At 34.6% G+C, this 14,246-nt stretch overlaps 1 protein-coding gene across 2 annotated transcripts; it reads left to right on the forward strand.

Annotated features, from left to right (window-relative positions):
* Positions 1–331: 331 nt before the first annotated feature.
* On the forward strand, positions 332–13,435 carry LOC106109842. 2 transcript variants are annotated; one of them, XM_013291476.1, is made up of 15 exons: positions 332–487; positions 560–770; positions 845–935; positions 2,658–2,825; positions 3,412–3,543; positions 3,966–4,140; positions 6,544–6,994; positions 7,672–7,842; positions 8,287–8,555; positions 8,689–8,832; positions 9,552–9,681; positions 10,847–10,992; positions 11,287–11,402; positions 12,075–12,288; positions 12,999–13,435. In XM_013291476.1, exons 1-15 carry the CDS (start codon positions 475–477, stop codon positions 13,010–13,012), a joined length of 2,445 nt encoding a protein of 814 aa, XP_013146930.1. In that variant the 5' UTR covers positions 332–474; the 3' UTR covers positions 13,013–13,435. The 2 variants fall into 2 exon arrangements, with proteins under 2 accessions (XP_013146930.1, XP_013146931.1); XM_013291477.1 differs by having other exon boundaries at positions 6,553–6,994.
* The last annotated feature ends 811 nt before the right edge of the window (positions 13,436–14,246 follow it).

Below are 14,246 nucleotides of genomic sequence, written 5' to 3' on the forward strand. Positions count from 1 at the left end.
TAAAAATGAGTAATATGTGTACTTATATTAAAGGAAAACTGGGCATGAGATAAAGAGAACCATGTTTTTGTATGTTATGCCATTAGGGCGATTCACTTTTCAGTAAAAATCGGGTCACTCTATTTCTTATTCTAATCCTAATATTTTTTTGCAATCATACTGTGGGTTAAAATTATATACGAGTTGTGGCTTTATGATTTTTTATAAAATTGAAAATTGTAAAAATAGAAATTACATGATTGCAATCTCCTACTAAATTGGAAAATTTTCTTCGGAATGGCAACTAATTAAAAAAATAATTTCAATGCGTCAACTGTCAGTGTCACTTTAGTCATTTGTGTTCAATTTGTGCGATTAAAGAGAATTGAAACGAAATGAATTTTTGATTCGTGCTAGAAGACAGTGATGTTATTCTTTGATTAAATAAATAATTTATATTTCTGTCAGACTTATTGTGCTAGCTTAAAACTCAAAATGTTTAATTCATGTAAGTAGTTGTAATGTCTTATTTTTTCTTATAAGATTAATGTATTTTATTGAAATTGAATTATTTGACTAGTTTTCCGTGGTCTTCTGGGAACTGAGGAGGTGCCGACAAAAGTATTAGAAGTGCGGTCAGACAATTATATTTCTAGGCCGATACATTATAGGGAAGATTCTATGTTACTTTATGGACCCAAAATTCCCCAAGATACGAAGAACCCCAAAGATAAACACTATGAAATAGTTCTACATAAACCATTTACAGAAAGCTTGCATCACATGTATAGGTCAGTAAATTTATGCATTTAAGATATAAAATCAGTGAATATTTAATTTCATAACCAATTACATTTTTTTGCAGTTTATTCCGATCTGAAACTTTAGACAGTTCAGAGGAAAAGTTTATAGTTTTTAAAGAAAGGATTCCGCTTTATATTAAAATTACCAAAGAGGTTAGTAGTAGAGATTTATTCTTGTTTGTGTTATAATTGACTTTTTTAATCTGTAATGAGTCAATGTGTTAGTATTAATAATTTAGTGTTACTTATATAATGAGGAATTAATACTTGATGATTCATTACTGATCATGATTATGATTTGTTTATAATTAGGTCAAATCAATTTAAACTCGAAAGACTTATCAGCAGATTAGTTCAAAGTACATAATATGTTTATTTCATATCTTATTAAAGTATAGTTGTTTATGTATGTTATCATTTGATAGCAATTCTCATACCTAATACCTATTCTAAGATTTTTTTAACCCCACCAATCTTTAAAATCATTTACATCAAACTGATGTTCTTGTTTCATTTATATTTCACTAGCTGTTGCTTGTGACTTTGTACATGTGAAATTAAGAAATATATCCCACAGTTAAATTACTTTTAATGGTGAAATTGTAAAATCAATCCAATAGTTTTTATGTAAATCAAATAATACAAATCTTTCCACTTTATAATATGAATACAAGACTAGAAAATGCCTGCAACTCTGCATGGAATTTAAAAAAACTTAATTAGAAATGCCTATATGTTCTTCCAGACTATGTTCTATATCTATGCCAAATTTTAGTGAAATTTGTTAGCTGTTTTAGAGAACCATAGTAACTATACTATTCATCCATTAAAACTTTCATGATTAAAATATTAGTAAGATTGACATTTACTTTAATAACTATTAAATGTGGGTTTCCACATTTGATAAACTATGAAAAGACATCTCTCTCATATCTATACTTAATGTAATAAAGTGTAAAGCCACAGTTCTTTGTGGCGTAAGATGTCAGCAATTATTGCATATTTTTGAATAATTCTTTCTTTAATAAAAAGCCCTACACTTAGGACACGCTTTAGGCTATATGTTTTCACGCTATTTAACTTAGGGGATAAATAAAGTGGAAAAAAGTCCTTTGTGTGGGAAAGGGACTATAAACTACAAGTTGACAATGTCAAGGAAGCAAAGTTGTCATCATATCATGTCATTTTGACATTTATAATTGATAATTTGAGAAATGTAAACAATAAAATAAAATTTTCATAATTCCATGTGGATAACGTCGACACAGGAACAGCTAGTCATAAGATATTTTTGTACACATTATTTGGCAAAAGAAAACTAAGAGTTCATTTATCTTTTAGAGAACAATTTTATTTTAATTTGATTACTGCAGGATTCCACTGTGAAATGTGGAACTATAAAAATGCACCTCCCATTGATCTCAATTAATTCAAATCAATTAATATATATCTATATGTTTTTACAAATAAAACTAATAGTTTATTGTTAGATATTTCAACAAATAACTTCTTAAAATATAGGAGCACCGAGACTGCAACTGAGCCCGAGCCACTCCTTGCCATATGTTTTATAAAACTACCCCCCACTATTCCAATATATAACAATATTGTTGTTTTAAATAATGATAAATGTATTGATAAATAGCACAGATTAACAAATAACTTTTAAGAATACAGAAAATATCAAATATAGTTAAAAAGCTAACATTATGATGAACAGCCTTAAAAATAAACGTGATATACATGTTAACTTAGAAATAAATCAAATGTAAGCAAATATTAGTTCAAATTTTGCTTATACCCAGTTTATTAAGTTCAACTTTAAACCGCATCTATTTGTAAGGCTGTAAGTGTTTATTTAGAATTATATTTCAGTGTTCAGTACCTACATTGCAAAAGCTATGTGATACATTGTCAGATCATCCATCATGGACGATAGCGCATTTGGTTGCTCACTTTGGCTTGTACGAACTGTTCAACGACCCTGATGTACAGAAACATTTAGATGAACCAGATCCACTGAAGGGAGCTACTCCGTTAATGGTATGTAAAAAAGTTATCTGCTTCCTGTAATGCCAAATAATCATGGAATATGGTTATCTGTGAGTGTTTAGATAAGACACGGGAAGTGTTAAGTTGGGTGATAAAATAAATTGTTTTTTTTTTAAACATACCAGTAAAATGTATAACTGAGTTTTTTATTCTGTAAAATTATTGCCCGCGACTTCGCCCGCGTGTCATTAAAAATATTGAAAAAGCACAACTCATGTTACTCACTAATAAGCAGTTTAATAGTGATTTTTTTTTTAAAATCAACTCAGTTATTTTTGATTTCTTCCAATACATACAGAAATACAAATCTTTCCTTTTTATAATATTAAGTATATTTGACAATTTCTTGTAGGGTGTTTCCCGTGAAACAGATTAGCACCCAATCAATTAATCCATTAGGGATTTTATTCCATTTAGTAGATTGTACAGATTAAATCGGTACCATTGAAGAAAAAAAACATTGGTTTGATCAATTTTGGGCCAATAGACCCAACGGGTAACAAACTTTTATACCAAAATGTAGTAAATAAGCAAATGACCTTCATATTATTATAATTTAGTTTATTATATAATATAGGTAGCAGTGAAAACTGGCAATTTAAGAATGGTACAGAGTCTACTATCGTTGAACTGTTCGTTGGACACAATAGATTCAGAGGGGAACAGTGTATTCCATTATGCGGCTGCTAGCAATAAGGAGATTATAAATGTAAGTAATAAATTACTTTCTTTAGATCCTTAAATTCATTCATAATTATTGCTAATGAGTAATGTACTATACTATAAAGTTCCTTTTTAATGTATTTAAGATATGTACTGTACATTTCACTGCTAATTGTTTAGTTATTAACTTACAGTTATAACCTGAATTCATCTTAAGGAATTAATAAGAGCTTTTTAATCTATTTTATTTTATTTAATGTACAAAAAGTTTTATGATGTGCTACTGAAGTTTCAATTTATTTTATCATTACCTTGTGATTCTTAAGTGTTAGTTCGGCCTAAGTTTCAATAGAGTTACGTAGTTTGGAAACGAATTTCATGAAGTTAACGAACACACTACTAATAACTTCTAAGAATGATGGACCATACTTAGATATTCTCTCAGTCCGGTAAATCTAACCTTTCCAGGTATTAGCTAACAAGAAAGCGACCGCTCTGAACATCTATAACAAGCAGGGCTACACGCCTCTGCACATGTCGTGTCTAGCTAATGCCCCGGACTGCGTGCGCGCGCTGCTGCTAGCCGGCGCTGATGTTAACCTTTCCGCTGCGAAACGCTCCCAGCCATCAAATGCACTACCAGGTATTTATGCACGCCTGGTACTGTCACGATAATACGCAGTGATCTACATGCAGAAAAATTGCATTCTAGACATAAATCGCTTTTCTTACAAATTAGGTAGTGAGTAGCGCAAATTATTTTTTATTATTATCTCATCGTTTAGTATTAGTACAGACACAATTCAATCCTTTTGGACATTTCACGTCATCTCAATGCATACAAAACGTTCAAACATACCAGTACACTTGGACAGTAGCGCAGAGTTGTCATAGACGGTTACTGGTCTACTTAACTGGCATAAGAGAGGAATTTTCTGCGCCTAACCATTATTGATCTAGCTATTCGATACCCAACTAGATACTTATGCACCCCTGGTACTTATCTCAGCAAATTTCTACAAGCACATTCATATATACTTATGTCCGTTGTCATGATGATTTAGATACTTAACATTAATCGATGTTTAGGGCTATGATTATTATCAAGAGTCATAAATAATGGTCGATTAACGGTAGGCAACGCATACGCTATTGCGAATGTCTATGGGCAGCGGTCGCTTTCCATTTTGGCGGATTCAGGTGGCCGCTTGCTCGTTTGCCACCTTATGATATAAAAAAAAACGCAAAAAACAGTATAAGTATATGATATACTATACAAAAAAAATGCGGAAATTTATAGTTTGTCTACGAATTTTAAACATGAAAATGTGTTTAACGATACCAGTTTTGTTAGACGGTCTCGCGTTAAAGTCGTGTACAACGAAAATATTGTTTATATTTGTTAAACAAACGGATACTCGCTTCAGTTGTACGTGAATTTTAAAATGTTTAAAGTGATCATGACTGTTATTTTACACCGTCATACTATAATCCGGTTCCCACGAATTCGTCGCAGAATGACTACTTCAAGTGGAAGTGATTTTTTAAAAGGTTATTTTGAATTTCATTGAAAAATCTATCGCAAAGTGATTTTTTACTCAATACACGCACGTGTACATATTGTTGTCCCTTTAATTCACCTTAAAGTAAATAAAGACAGCGATATATGTTAATACATTCGAGATTCAATAAACAGAGATCAATATTTTTATACATTACTAAAATGTGCTGTGAAGTCAATAAACATTTTAGCTTTATAGTTGGTAAAATATCCTTGTCATCGTGAATCAACATTTTCACTTATATTCTCGACTAGTTTATAGCCGTCATCAAGAAACTTTTTACGTCTCGTTTACACATACGTCATACGGCTCTGTGAATACCCAACCTTGAGTATGCCCTTAGTTATAAATCATTAGTAATAAATCATGATTATATAAAGAGTTGACGAAACTTATTCTGATGAATTTTAGCTTCTTTTTAATTCCATTAGTCATTTCGTTGATGCATTTAAAAACTCCTTTGTTAAATAATAAATATAATCCGAAAGATGGTTAAGAGATAGAGAAAAACAATGCAGAGAGAAAAAGAAGAGATTTTCTATCAGACTGTCACCAAAGCATTCGAATTAGCCCAATATTAGAGGATGACAACTGACTTATCTTAACAAATAGCGAATCTAAGAAACACTATAAATAACGTTTTATCTAAACAATATGAACTGTATGTTGGCATATTTCCCAAATTGACTTTGTGTATTCATGCATTTCTTAGTCGATGATTCATTAATATTCTGTATTCCTAATGATTGAAAATGGTACTATTACTAACCATTATCTATTACTTATTAAGAAAACAATGAAAGTCTTATGTCATGGTATGAAAATTGATATCACTCAAGTGGAATATGAAGATGATTCAAACATCTATAGTTTGTCTAAATAAGATAGATTTGTTTGATAAATGACGTATATAAAGTATCGAATTCTATTTGTATGAAGACTAATGCCGTACTTAATAGACAGGTATCGTAGTGACGAACAAACACGCAGAGCGAACAATTAAGAACGATCTATATTCGGTTTAAATATTTATTGAACTCAACTAAAATTGTTATTTTCTTATTAACTAATTTAGAGGACGATTCTAGTATTGATTACAGTGTAGAGAATTTAGCGATGACAGAAATAATAGCGAAATTCAATTCGATTACGTACGGCTGTAGTACTAATAAACATTTATTTACTCTCATTATTTGTAATGGTTCTTATTAATTAGAGAAAACAGTGTGTTTTTTTAATTCATAACTTATAATTATAAATCTATCGATTCTAACCTCTATAAGAATAAAAATCGAAAATCGACAAGATTCATGACTGATTTTACACAACCTATCCCTACTAAATTTCAAATGATTTGTCAAACTAATCTATCTGATGACACACTATAGTTACTAACATTAAAAAAATATGTGCATTCAACTATTTACTTCAAGTCATTTCTATGTTAATATTAGGATAATACGAATAGTCCTAAATAAGAATAGGCATTTCAGGAATCGTGGGCGACATTGTCCAAGACAATCAACCGAAACTCTACCAGCAAGATATGAAGTACGGCGGCACTCCATTACACTGGGCGATATCTAGAGAGGTTATAGAGGCGTTGGTCGACAAGAATTGTGACATAAACGCTTTGAATTTCGACGGACGTACCGCGTTACATGTTATGGTGATGCGAGGTCGTTTGGAATGCGTCATAGCGTTGCTCTCTAGGGGAGCTGAACACTCTTTAGGTGATAAAGAAGGCAACACTCCACTCCATCTAGCAGTCAAACAGAATAATGTATCTATAGTCCAAGCTTTGGTAGTTTTCGGAGCGGATTTAGAAGCCAAGAACAATGAGGGGTATACGGCGAGACATATTGTTCCAATAGAAATGTCGAATAGCGTTTATGATAAGATTTTGTATATATTACACGCGGTGGGTGCACAAAGGTGAGTTGTTTCTTTAATATCCAACTGTTTTATAGCTGTGTAATCTATACTAATATTATAAAGAGGAAAAAATATATTTTTGTATGTATTGAAATAACTCAAAAACTACTGGGCCGATTTTAAAAAATCTTTCTCCATGAGGAAGGAAATTTATCTGTCAGTAACATAGGCTATATTTTACTATTACTAATGTTAAGGAACTATTAATAAATAACATATTTCTGGACCAGGCCGTTAAAAATCACAACGTTTAACTTTTCTAGGCTTACGCTGCCTAAACCGTTAGAGATATATAAAAATGATGTATGAAAGAATTGTAGATCTCAAAAAGTTCTACAAAAAAGTCCGCGATGGCATATATCTATTTTTAACGGTTTTCTTAGAATAACCACTTTTGTGTTTACAAAATGAATTATAAACCGTACGCTATTTGCGACGTTCTTTTATTGGTTTCAATATTAAACCAACGTTTCATGGTACTACATTGTTTGTGTAAATAAATAATTTTAATATGAATTTGTGTCAACGCAGGGGGGCGGGAGGTCATGGGGGTCATGACCCCCCCTTAGCTGGTTAGTCAAGAGATTGACAAAATATATTTACATATTTTGTCAAGCTCTTGACTTGGCCCCTCCCCCTTGGCTGGGAGCTGGATCCGCCCTTGATTTGTGTGTCAGATGTCCCAGTGACGTGGCGGGGTGCCGCGCGGGGTGCGCGCCGCGGGAGGAGTACAACGGCGTGCCGCCGCCCCCCATCCCCACGGCGGACACGCGTGACGTCATCAGCAACATGCTCACTTCCGCCGCCGTCGTGCGCGCCTCACTCGACGACAAGAAGAAACAGGGCAGGTTGGTTTTACAAACATTTTAATAATATTCAACACCTATAATGAAGGGCTCTGAGTTTACCCAAAATTAGGCTGCCTAGGCCTTAGTCAACCATGCTTCACTGCAGGTTGATTTCACATTTATCTTTGAATTTCTTCGCTATGAAATGCAGGTTGCATCACAATGTTTTCCTTCACTGTAAGAACGTCGGGTAAATTATGTACATATGAAATTACAAAATTTAAAATCACATTGGTACATAGCGAGATTCGAATCCAAGACTTTTTAGACTATAAGTCAAGTGCTTAAACATCGATTTCTTAAAAAATTTAAGGCTCCGAATTTTCTGCACAGAATACAAATTTATGCATAACTAGGCATTGCAACTGAAGGTCTTGTTCAAATATTTCATGCCTCATAAGTTTTTTTTCCTATGTAAGTGAATATAAAATTCTTTATTTCCAGGTTACTCTGTTTAGACGGTGGCGGTATTAGAGGTTTAGTGCTGGTGCAGTTGTTGATCAACTTGGAGGCAGCTATCGGCAAACCCATCATACATTGCTTTGACTGGGTTGCCGGCACGAGTACAGGCGGTATACTAGCTCTGGCTCTGGCTTCTGGAAAGACCCTGAGGGAGTGCCAGCAACTATACTTCAGGATGAAAGAGTTTGCCTTTGTTGGTATGAGGCCATACCCTTCAGAACCTCTGGAGACCATCTTAAAGGACTGCTTGGGTAAGTGGTTTAGTTAATTTTTAACGTTTGTTTGTAATTTTATTACACTTGTTGTCAATAATTCGTTTATATTGTGGTCCTTCGAGTCGGACATTTCTATCAATACTTTAGTGAGATCTGCGTTGTGTTCCAGGTACGGAGACGGTGATGGCGGACCTGGTCCATCCGAAGCTGATGATCCTGGCGGTGCTGGCGGACCGCAAGCCGGTAGACCTGCACATCTTCAGGAACTATCTATCCGCGCAGGAGATACTTGACCACTTTAATGGCGCTAAAAGTAAGTTATATTCTCCATTTGCTTGAAATTATTCTAAAAGAACTTTTTACCGAAAGTGCCTATTTGTAAGATATAAGTATGGTTAAAATTGAGTAATAGACTAGACACTTTTTATTTGTTTGTTAAAAAGATTTTTCATTAGAAGTTCTATCACTTTGTTACTATGACCAGAAGTCATAAAATATAATAATATACAAAACTATAATAATACTAGATTTCGCCCACGAATCCGTCCACGTGGAATTAAAAAAAAACGAAAGTGAGTAGCCTATGCGTTCTTCCAGACTATCCTCTATATCTATACCAAATTTCATCGAAATCCGTTCAGCCGTTTAGGCTACAAACTCTAAAAAACATCTATCCATCTAAACTTTCACATTTATAATATTAGTATGATAACAAATGTAATAATATAACAAGATACCATCTTTTTCATTAAATAAACTACACAATTAAATATAAACATTTAAGCATAATTCAATGATATTTATTGGCAATTAATTTTAATATAATTAATCGACATGTGATGTTAAGGATTTATCAACAGATAGCGTTAGTGGTTCAAGTGTCAAATGTCAAATAAAGTGTCAACTGCCTATTCTACATATTTTTGACCGACTTCCCAAAAGAAGGATGTACTCAATTCGTCGATTTTTTTGAATCTATACATATATAGATAATGTACCTTATTACATTAGTGGTAAAGTGTAAACTGGCAGGTCCCCGAGGCACGAGTGAGAACAGCGCGGTGGTGTCGCTGCCGCCGCCGCCGCCGCCCGCCGAGCAGCTCGTGTGGCAGGCCGCGCGGGCCACCGGCGCTGCGCCCTCCTACTTCAGAGCCTCGGGCAGGTAGCCACCGTCACCATCATCACCTCCCTACACCTACATACGTCCCCACTAGGCTCGGAGCCTTCCCTAAGTTAACTCGCAATGTTGCAACTAACCATATAAAGATACGAGCTGTTGCCCGCGACTTCGTCCGCGTGCTATTAGAAAACATACGAATTATATAAATTACAAAAAGCTACGTATCCCTCGGGAACCGGACATTTCTCTGGGATAAAGCTTATCCCATGTGTACTCCAGACTTTGTTTTATATATGTGCCAAATTTCAATAAGATATGTTGAACCGTTGCAGAATGATCGAGTGAACATTAAAAAACTAAATTAATGAATCCCACGGGAACCGTAATTATTCCCGGGATAAAAAGTAGCCTATTTGTTCTTCCAGACTATGCTGTAAACCTGTGCCAAATTTCATGGAAATCCGTTCAGCCGTTTAGGCTACAAACGCTAACAAACATCCATCCATCTAAACTTTCGCATTTATGATATTAGTAAGATTTATGTTACTATAAGAAACCATTGTGGTGTTTGGACCCTAAGTAAGGAACGTCACACATATTTGAATTTCTAAGCCGATATCTTGTGTACATTCACCGAACATTGGGTATATTATATTATTATAGTACGTATAAAATTCAAAAATCGAAAGTTACATTTGTACATTGTGGGATTCGAACCCAAGACCTGTAGATTACAAGCAATTACAGCATATTTTTGAATAATTCTTTTTTTAATAAAAAGCCCTACACTTGTGTCATGCTTTAGGCTATATATTTTAACGCCATTAAACCTAGGGGTAAATATTTTTGATAAAACCTTAATGTGAGAAAGAGACCATAAGTTGTTGCCAACATCAAGGAAACAAGTTTGTCATCATGTCATGTCATTTTAACATTTGTAATTGATAATTTGACAAATGTAAACAATAAAATAAAATGTTATGCGGACGAAGCCGCGCGGGAACAGCTAATGTATAAAATTTATGAAGGCGACTGTATAAAAGTTATTCATTTAATCTCCAATTAATAGATAATTTTAATCATTATTATAATCTTTATATAAATTAAATTTAAATACCGCGATAAGATATGTTAAAAATTAAAAATTGTTTTCAGTCATCGTCATATTCATATAAATTGAATAAAAGTAATTCCTTACTAATTGCAGGTACTTAGACGGCGGTCTGATGGGCAACAACCCGACCCTGGACGTGCTGACGGAGCTGGCGGAGCTGCGGCTGGCGTACGAGGGCACCGGGCAGCACGAGGAGGCAGAGAAGACCAACCTCAAGATTGTAGTCTCGTGTGGAACTGGTATTTTTATATTTTGCTAACTTTCGCCTGTGTGAAAAAAAAAAAACAAACATATTCCCATGCGACATTAACATTACATTATAAAAATACCATTTTCTAAAATGTCAAATTCAATGAAAACACAACGAAGGCCCTTGTTATCGGCTGAAAGTTTTACTCATCATAGTAATCTTGCTTTTTGCTGTTACTGTGTTGTAGTTTTTGTCCCTCTCACGGATAACTTTTTTCCAATTTATGTTATTGTATTCATTACTTATCTTAAAAGTAAATAAAGTGTACAATGTTTATTTTCAGGTCTAATCCCAGTGACGAAGATAAAGGACTATGACGTGTTCAAGCCGGAGAGCCTGTGGGACACGGCGCGGCTCGCCTATGGACTCAACGCCATCGGCAAACTGCTCGTAGACCAGGTCTCGCAATGTATCAAGTAATAATCGTCGCCCAGGGCGCTGGAAAAGGGCGTCAAATGTCTGCGACCTATAATTTTAAAACTCTTAACCCCCACCCCAAAAGTGCTAAAAAGGGGGTGCCGTAGACTTCGCAGGGGGTAATAAAACCAGCACAATATGTCACAATTATTCGCCTCTGCTGCTGTTTGTGGTAACTGGTGTCCTCGTCGAGATTTATAAGGCATGTGGCGCCCTGGGCGGTCTCCCTACCTCGCCCTAGTCTAGTACAGGTGGACAATAACTGGAATGGATTTCGACTGGTATAATGTGAACACTAACTGGCGCCAACGAGATAATCTTGCCTGGTCTGCTCCACTGTCTAACTGTACTGGCCTAGTGTGTACCAGACATAATTTTAGTCCCTTTTCTTATAAGGAAAGGATGGGAAGGGAAAGTGAATTTGATAGTGGAGAAAACGCATAGGAAAGAACAACATCCTCATATTAAGGATATTTCTTTCTATGCTTGGAAATCGCAACAACACTTGTATGCTTTTTTTGACGATTCAGGAGGCTATTCACTTGTTTGTCACATTATAAAATAAAGGTAGCTGTTGTTACGCTTTATTATGTTAGTATTAGTATATGAAAGTGTATCGCGGCTGCTGTGTGTGCTCACTGGGGCGTGTGGCAGGCGACGCAGTGCGACGGGCGCGTGGTGGAGCGCGCGCGGGCGTGGTGCGCGTGCGCCGGCGTGCCGTACTACCGCTTCTCGCCGCGCATGTCCGCCGACGTGGCGATGGACGAGCGCGCGGACGACCGCCTCGTCTCCATGCTGTGGGAGGCGCACGCCTACATGCGCGCGCACCGCGACCGCCTGCTGGAGGTCGCCGCTATACTCGACAATGGTGAGAATATAGTTGACACTTCATTTTCACATGATCACTAACGCCATCTGTTGATTAGATCCTGAGAACTATTTAATCGACATTGCATTGACGACATAGTCGACACTTCACGTGACCACTAACGCCATCTATTAGTTATATCCTGGAAACTATTTGATTGTATTTATCATGTTTACAAAATAGACTAGCGTTCGCCTGCGACTCCGTCCGCGAGGAATAAAATAATAAAGTAAGAAGCCTATGTGTTCTTCCAGACTATGCTCTACATCTATGTCAAATTTCATCCTTACGACCGTTTAGAATACAAACTCTAACAAACATTCATCCACCCATCTAAACTTACTCGTTTATAATATTGTAAGTTAGATAGATGGCGTTAGGTAATATTTAAATGTGTTTTGTTATGTTGTTTAATTTATTTAATTAAATATTATAAATGCGAATGTTTAAATGGAAGGATGGATGTTTATTAGAGTTTGTAGTCTAATCATTTGGACGAATCTGATGCAATTTATCATAGATATAGGGGATGTTAGTCACCCCTTATTAGGGTAGGCTCCGAGCCCCTCGGTGGGGACGTATAGTGAGCTGGTGATGATGTGATAGGGGATGTTTGGAAGATCACATCACTCCCTTTTTTTATTTGCACGCGGACGGTGTCACTGGCAAAAGCTAGTGATATAAATAATGTGTTGTTTTCTTTGTTACAGATGTAACCATGTAATGAATCATAAACCAAGATATTGTTTCGGCTGCTTCAAGTTTCAAATAAATTAAGGTTATTACTTATTTTAAATTGTTGTTATAATTTTAAAAACGATGACATTTTCATTCACTTAAAAACATAACGTAACTAAAACTTTATTAACAAAGTTAGTTTTTAGTTTACAGAACTATATTATATTAAATATTGTTAGTTCCAAGCATCTCATAATGTATATTTTGTTTTGTTTCTTTGCAATACAATTGCTTATTTTAAGTATGTTAATACGTAATTTATCCTAAGTACAGTCAGCTGCACAAATATGTATATTTACAAACCTTTACAAACCTATACTACTTCGGTTTCAAAAATCTGAAATAAATCAATATACAAGAGCCTGAAACTTTATAAATCTTACTAATATTATAAATGCGAAAGTTTATATGGATGTTTGTTAGTTTGTAGCCTATACTGCTGAACGGATTTCGATGAAATTTGACATAGATGTAGAAGATAGTTTCGAAGAACACAGGCTACTTACTTTTGTTTTTTAATGCTAGACGGAGTCGCGGGCGAAAGCTAGTTTGTGCACTTATGCAGTTGACTGTACTAATGTGTTAATAAAACAGGGACTCTGTAATTATAAGTCAGTTTTACACATTTTTCTCATTTAGTCAAAAAGCGTCACACGTTAATTTATCACAAAACGATTTAATGACAGAAATCTACACTAAGGGATTAATTAAATTGTTCAAAATGTGTAACGGTTTTCTGCAATCAAAGTTTGAGTGTTGGCAAAAGCTAGTAAACTCAACGGAATGATTTAAAATCGAAGAGATTCGAATATGTAGAGTGGGCATGGTTGACAAATTTTTGGAAATTTTTTTTAAAAATACACTAAATTTGACAACTAATATGTAACTATATTAAGTTTAGTGCCATCTCATGTCCTTGTATTGACGTATAATAAAACATTTTACAAAATAAGCTCCAAGAAAATAAACTAGTGTTATGAAATAAAAAAAATAATAAACATGCTTTAAAACACCTATTGCTAAATTTAAGATTCTGTTAATAGATAGCGTTAGTAACGATTGTAAGAAAAATGTTTCATGAAGTGTTAACAATGCCTTCTCTATATATGTGTATCTCTGCATTAAATAGATCAAATACAAAATTGATCTCATACAAATGGAAGAAAACAATTAATTTGGGTTTCAATTTTCCTAAAAACATATTTCAATACAAGTTTTTC

The sequence above is a fragment of the Papilio polytes genome, unplaced genomic scaffold (genome assembly GCF_000836215.1).
Source record: "Papilio polytes unplaced genomic scaffold, Ppol_1.0 DF821067.1, whole genome shotgun sequence".
Lineage (NCBI taxonomy): Eukaryota > Metazoa > Arthropoda > Insecta > Lepidoptera > Papilionidae > Papilio > Papilio polytes.